This window comes from Saccostrea echinata, unplaced genomic scaffold (genome assembly GCF_033153115.1).
Source record: "Saccostrea echinata isolate AGI-Se365-2 ecotype Australia unplaced genomic scaffold, CSIRO_AGI_Sech_v1 ptg000020l, whole genome shotgun sequence".
NCBI lineage: Eukaryota > Metazoa > Mollusca > Bivalvia > Ostreida > Ostreidae > Saccostrea > Saccostrea echinata.
The window spans coordinates 4,669,486-4,676,695 of record NW_026889769.1 but is presented as its reverse complement, the minus strand read 5'-3'; the positions used below and the strand labels follow the sequence as shown (position 1 = coordinate 4,676,695).

General features: G+C 34.8%; 1 protein-coding gene across 1 annotated transcript; it reads right to left on the bottom strand.

Annotated features, from left to right (window-relative positions):
• Positions 1–63: 63 nt before the first annotated feature.
• On the bottom strand, positions 64–1,807 carry LOC133190099 (uncharacterized). The gene is made up of 2 exons (XM_061325569.1): positions 794–1,807; positions 64–697 (listed from the first exon to the last, which is right to left on the bottom strand). The coding sequence occupies exons 1-2, from the start codon at positions 1,710–1,712 to the stop codon at positions 144–146; spliced, it is 1,473 nt and encodes a 490-aa protein (XP_061181553.1). The 5' UTR covers positions 1,713–1,807; the 3' UTR covers positions 64–143.
• Between the last annotated feature and the right edge of the window lie 5,403 nt (positions 1,808–7,210).

Below are 7,210 nucleotides of genomic sequence, written 5' to 3'. Positions count from 1 at the left end.
ATTTAATGTCCTTGTACAATTTTTACAAGACAAAGAAAAAAAAAAGAAAAAAAAAAGAAAAAAAAGACTCAATTCTGAAATATCAGGTTTAGGTAGTTTAACAAGCTATCTGGCTAGTCATTGATTTTTGTGAAAATTTCACTTTAAAACTGAAATGTAATGTTACAATTTTTAAATTCTCCAAACGGGAATCTGTTCGGTTTGAATCTCTTGCTCTGAGGTTCCCCCTCACCCTGGACATTTGCTGCAGTCTGTGGAATAACGGGACACTCATCTGAAATACCTGGAGTGCATCCATCTAGAGTATTCAACGGAGTAGAATTCTCGGTACACTCTTTGGGCGGATCCAAGATCTTTGACACATTAGCTTCCATTTGCGCACTGGATCTTTTGTATTTACGGACACCTGCTTGAGAACGATGACCAGTCCGATCCATTATCTGCTGCTCTTCAACACCAGACATATATAGCTGGGTCGCACAAGTGCGTTTGCCGCTATGATTCGAATAATTACCCTGTAAACCACCTTCCGTGCAGATGATTCGCATTAAGTTTTTCAGCTTGTTAATTCCCACAACTTGATTTCCGTATCGGATTGGCACCTCAGATGTTGCGGGAAGAGGTCTTCGATAGAATGTTCCTTGGCGTCCAAGAGAATCCAGATATAGATCGAAATAGTCAGCAATGCATCTCTCACCTACAAGAAAATTTTGAATTTGTAAGCTGAGCGAGCGAGCAAGCGTACATCCTCACACAGAGAGAGAGAGAGAGAGAGAGAGAGAGATTCTCTTACCGGACTGGCAGTGATGTTTAATGGTCTTGTTGCACACATTTAGCTGTCCGAGCCCTCCTTTGTACGTTTTGGTTTTTCGACCCGTAAACTCAATAAATTTTCCTAGCTGATCTGATCCAATAGTAAACTGTTCACATTCCAGGTTATGATGTTCGTCGCACCCACGCAAACCAAAGATTTTACAGGCGTAAAAGAAAATCGTTTTCTGAAGTTGTTCTGCATTTTTCTTTCCAAACACTCCAACATCCCACAACTTGGCCTCGTCTTCTAGTAAAATAGGATCAGCCTGCTTCGTAGTACACCCTATGCCTTTTTCAATCAGCGACTTCATTTTTGCATCTAGAACTTTCCGAAATTCAATAAAAGTTGTGTTTTTTTCGTCTAAAAAGTTTTTGTCGTACACACCTTTGTCCCGCAAAAAACGAAGTAGTCCACATGAAATCAAGTACAGGCTCTTAGGGGGGTAGTCCTTACCATCCTGCCGTCTAGCTTTCACTATAAAGCGTTGTAACCAGTAATTCATTTCCTCGCTGCCCTGGAATTGAAGTTCTGGAATAGTTTCGGATCTGCCTGTTCTCCATTTCTCAAACACGTTGACCGCCCATCTAGTGTTTTGTTTAGTGTTTAATATGTTTTCCTGGCTTTCAATTAGAGATTTCAGTTCACTCTCGGTCACTGGGGGCGCAAAACGATCACCCGATGTGGTCGGCAAATTCGAACTGTTTTCATTTTCACTCAAAAAGTCCCATTCAAGCTTAAATTCACCATGCTCCGATCCTGTGTCGTACTCTGCTAGCGTCTGTGTAAGGCTCATGTTCAGTAATCCGTCGAAAGCTTCCATTTCGTCGCACACTTGAGACAATGTCATGTCGTCTATTTCTTCAACTTTGAAGTCATTATCCAAAAAATCTACGTCCATCTTTTAGCTTAAAACAATCCCAACTAAATTGAAGCGCGAAAAATGCCACTGCAGCTCGTGAAAGTAGGCGTGCCACAAAACATTTGCTGGACCAATAGTCATACAATAATTGCTGTATCTGGAATTGAAACGGGGTCGTGACCTCGTGCCCTGCGGGCACTCGTCACGCCCCCGCTTCATTTCCAGATACAGCAATTATTGTATGACTATTGGTCCAACAAATATAACATATAGGTAAAATCTTCTCTAGAATAAAAAAGGCGTCGTGACTAATCATATTTATAAGGAAGCATTCTAAGGTAGTGTAGCTTCAAGTTTGTTCAAATCACGACTCCTTGGAGGTAGGGTATGGCTACAACGGGGATCAAAGTTCTCTATACAAATGCATATGAGAAATCTTTTTTAAAATCTTCTGATGAAGAACAGCAAAGCCATGATCATTCATATTTATATGAAAGCATCCACAGGTACTGTATGTTCAGGTTTGTTCAAATTATGACCCTCGGGGGTAGGGTGGAGCCACAATGGGCAATCGAAGTTTTACATGGAAATACATAGAAAAAATCTGTAAATATCTACTTCTCAAGAACAGCAAAGCAAAAATCAGCTATATTTATACGGAAGCATTCCCAGGTAGCGTGTATTCAAGTTTGTTCATATCATGATCCCCGTGGGTAGGGTGTGACCACAAGGGGCGATCAAAGTTTTACATAGGAATACATAGAAAAAAAAAATCTTTAAAAATCTTTTTCCCAGGAACAGCAAAGTCATAATAAGTCATTTTATAAAAGCATTCTCAGGTAGTATAGATTCAAGTTTGTTCAAATCATAACCCCCGGGATCGATCACTCACTGTTCGTTATCTTCACCTTTTTCATTAGAAGGAAAACTTCAACGTAACACTCACTCTTCAATTATTTATACTTTGGTTTGTTTTTGTACTATGCCCAGTTTCCAAGAAAATGTTTGGAGAATATAGTCAACTTCTTAGTGTAAATATTGATTTTTACTTGTAATTAACATGTACATCTTTTATCATATTAAAAAAATAGGTTTAAGCAACTACATGTATATGCTATTTCATTCCATATAATAATAATTATTATTCAGAATTTCTTTACCAGTATTACTTTCGAAATTTAGGCATAAAACTTTTTTTTTGGCATTTCTTTCTTTCCTTGCATTCCAAACGGCAAGGGCTTTGACCCTAATTAAGAGCGAAGACACAGACCAGTTGTGATGTAGTAAATGTCTTTATTATGCAAACTTATCTTCAGTGGCAAAGAAATTTGTAGGTTTTATGCGTTTCACAATTTGTTATTATTATTTTTCCTTTTTTTCGGTAATCAAAAATTGAATATACATATTTTTTCATAATACATTCAATAGAACATGCACAACGCTGTCGAACAAACCATATTCTAGCATTTAAAAATGTCAAAACAAGAAATTAAGTTTTTTTACATTTCACTTGACAAAATTACATGCAACGGTGATCAGTATTTTTATCGTTTATTTTCTGTTACTGTCTTTAAAGAGCAATTAAGAGAGATTTGAAGTTCACAATAATTCATACTCTTTCTCTCTTTCTCGGATCGTGGGCCAAGAGATGTGAAAAGAGAGAGATACAACGTTAATAATTTTAAAATTAAAAATCGCATCATGGCAAACAATTTACGTAGATTCTAACAGGAAATTTATATATCATTTTGATAGTCGACTCAAATTATCAACAATATGTCAGATGAACCAATAAACAGAAAAGGTCTATATTGAATAAGCTCTAAGCAATTGTAGTCTATAATTGTTTGCAAAAAGCCAAGTATCAAATAACAATATAGATATTTCACAAAGAACAGAAATCCGGAGAGCTTTAATACGAATGAACTATTTTACGTCGCTTTAAAACGAGAATTAACGATACTGTTATAAAGTCTTTTTTCGTTTTATTTTATACAGATTTTTTAAAAAGAGCTCTCGTTTCTACAAAGCCTTTGTGGTTGAATTGCACATTCATTTTCTGCAGTGCTTATTTTGACATCTTACTAACGCCCTTGTATTGGTAAATTAAAAAAAAAAAAAAGCATTTGTTCGTTTTCGAAACAAGCTTTACAATTTTCTTCATTCTTGTTTTTTAAAAAAAAAAAATAATAAAATAGATAAATAAAAATAGGGGATACCAAAAAAAATGTGAAATACAAAATAGCAAAAGCCAAAAAATAAGTGAGAAGGTGGTCGTGTTTAGACAACAGGAACATGAATTCAAGAAAGGTAAAGGTCAGTAGGTAGACTAACAATTTGCAGACATAAGGTTGACAATGATAGAAATGTATGTGTTGGAATTGCTATAGTATTTATTTACTATGGGTGTCCCATAAGTTTTAGCATTTGGCTTGCTCTTTGCATTCGTGCAACATTAACCATCGTAGTTGTGCTTGGAAATAAAAAAAAAACCAATCAAACAAAAACAAAAAACAAACAAACAACAGGATGTGTTTGTGAAACACTGATGCCCCTGTTTGGTAACTTATAGCAAAGTTTAAACTTTCTCAAATGCAAATCAAATATGTTGGTACCCAAAGTAAGGTCTTGTCTCGAGGAATATACCTGTGAAATAGGAAAGCCCTAGGAGCAACCATTGAATAGATATGGAAAAGGTTAAAAAAATTTTCAAAAGTATGTCAAACATCAAGGTCAAGCACAAATGGTCAAAATTAATGTTGCCCAAGGAAAGTCCTTTCAAGAAATACACAGGTGAAATATGAAAGCCAAAGCACCAATCATTCAAAAGTTATGTCCAAGGTTAAAGGTTTTTAAAAGTAGGTCAAACTCCAAGGTCAAGGTCAATGGATTACAATTGTTGGTATCCAAAGAAAGGTCTTGTCACAAGGAATAGACATATTAAATATGAAAGCCCTAGCACCAACTGCTCAAAAGTTCTGTCCAAGGTCAAAGTTTTCCAAAAGTAGGTCAAACTCAAAGGTCAAGGTCAAAGTTGTTGGTATCCAAGGAAGGGACTTGTCACAAGGATTACATATGTGAAGAATGAAAGCCCTAGCCCAACTGTTCAAAAGTTATGGCCAAGGTTAAAATTTTCCAAAAGTAGTTCAAACTTCAAGGTTAAGGTCAAAGTTGTTGGTACATGTATCCAAAGAAAGGTCTTGTCACAAGAATTACATATATGAAGTATGAAAGTCCTAGCTCTAGTTGTTCAAAAGGTATGACCAAGGTTAAAGTTTTTCAAAAGTAGGTCAAACTCCTAGGTCAAGGTTAAAAGGTCAAAGTTGTTGGTTTTCGAAGAAAGGTCTTGTCACAAGGATTACACGTGTGAAGTATGAAAGCCCTAGCACCAACTATTCAAAAGTTATGGCCAATGTTAAAGTTGGGTAAAATTTTGCAAAACTGGGTCAAACTCCAAGGTCAAGGTCAGAAGGTCACATATGATGGTATCCAGAGAAAGATCTTGCCACAAGAAATACACATGTGAAATATTAAAGCCATAGCTCCAACCAGTCAAAAGTTATGGACAAAGTTAAAGTTTTTGCGGACAAACAGACAGACAGACAGACGGACAGGGCAAAAACTATATGCCCCCGAATCTTCGATACGGGGGCAGAAAAAAGTTATTTTGTAATGTTTATAGTTAAGATCAATCGTCAATTAAGAAGGTATTATTTGTACATTAGTGGTTTGAAAATTTTTTTTCCTAAGATTTGTTAATGTGCAGAAGTCGTTGTTCTAAACCACTGCTAATGAATTTTGAATGAAATGTTATTAAATTTCTGTTGTGTCACTTGTCATTGTACCAACACTGTGCGTTTCATTTTCACTACAATTACCACAAAGGATCACGGAATCTGCATTTACCTTCCCAAATACTTTTTTCAGTGTGTTCGTTAGAGTATGACACAGGCGTACTGTTATCAGCTCACCTAAGTTCAACTAAATGCACAAAATCCTTTTTTTAAATTAAGTAATTTATCAAACAAATTATTTCCAGCATGTGAGAACTTTTTTATGAACAAAGATTTGATCTGAACATCATTGATACACATCTTATACTTTATAATTTCTGCAGTTCTCAAACGTTTATCTTATTCCAACAGATTCAAATGATTTTAAAAATTCTGCTTCACTTTCGTCTGTACGTATTTTATGCAGTGTATATTATAGATATGTGTATACATCTTACACGTACTAATCCATCAAAGTATCTTCATTCAATTATTCGTGATAATTACATTTAGTAATTACATGTAAGGAGAACTTCTAAGTTGTAATAATTTGTTTCTGATCTTTTGTTGAGTAAAATAATGTTTAAACCATAACATATGTAATATGGCAAAATAGTGCATGTATAAATTAGTGTTCATTATATATAATTGTTTCAGTATCTTGAATTAAAGCCACTTTTAAAATCAAGTTAAACAATCATTTATAAACATATCTCTTCACGTCATTACAGATTTAAAGATTTCTTGGACAAGCATAATTAGATTGTCAAATTAAGATTTAAGACTGTCCTTAAGCACAAAAAAGATGTATCAACCTAAAATCTTGGGAAAAAAGACTCGAAAGATGAATATTTAAAATGCTTTCGAATATCCAAGAATCTTTGAAAAAAAAATAATTAAATAATTTATATTTCTGTTTACATCATGTATTAAAAACTATTAAATTTAATAATGTATATTTCTGTTCATATCATGCATTAACATGATAGGAACTGGTTAACGCCCGATTTATACCATACCTTACAATCTGAACTGATGGATGATGTTCATCAATGGTTAAGTCCTGGTTTCGCCTTTGAGAATAAATCATTGACTTTAAGGGCGGATTACAATTATATGCTGTCCTTTGACGTCTACGCTGACTGCAAAAATTAGTCGTATTTTTTTCGATTTCATACGCTCTATGTGTTTATTATTTTTATCCAAGTAAAACGTTTTCTGTCCATGTATGAATTAATCATGTTATTAACAGCATAAACTCTCAAAGCAAAAAAGATGCCAAACTTATCTGGTAGAAACGTTTATTGTTTTAAATTAGGGATATCAACGAGTATTCGGGTACTCGATTATCACTCGGTCATACTGACTATCGACTGTACATTTTTTATTCGGTTACTGATTAGCACATTTCTAACGAGTTACATGTATTTACCCTCTTCTTATGTTTTTATTTAAACAATACAATAAAAAAAATCGTCTCAACCCCCCCCCCCCCCCCCGGGTGATAAAAGATTCGGGGCATATAGTTTTGGTCTGTCCGTCTGTCTGTTTCTCTGTTTGTCCACAAAAACGTTAACCTTGCCCGTAACATTTGAATGGTTAGTGCTATGACTTTCATATTTGATATTTCATTTGTATTTCTTGTGACAAGACCTTTCTTTGAGTACCAACATATTTGACCTCTTGACCTCGCAGTTTGAACACCAACATTTTTGAACTCTTGACCTTGGAGTTTGACCTATATTTTTATAAACTTTTACCAAA

What these genes read in the sequence shown, in the direction of transcription:
- LOC133190099 (XM_061325569.1), bottom strand. Translation starts at nt 1,712, where the DNA reads ATGGACGTAGATTTTTTGGATAATGACTTCAAAGTTGAAGAAATAGAC. An exon ending in TAAACATCACTGCCAGTCCG is followed by an intron (nt 698 to 793) that starts GTAAGAGAATCT and finishes ATTTTCTTGTAG; the next exon opens with GTGAGAGATGCATTGCTGAC.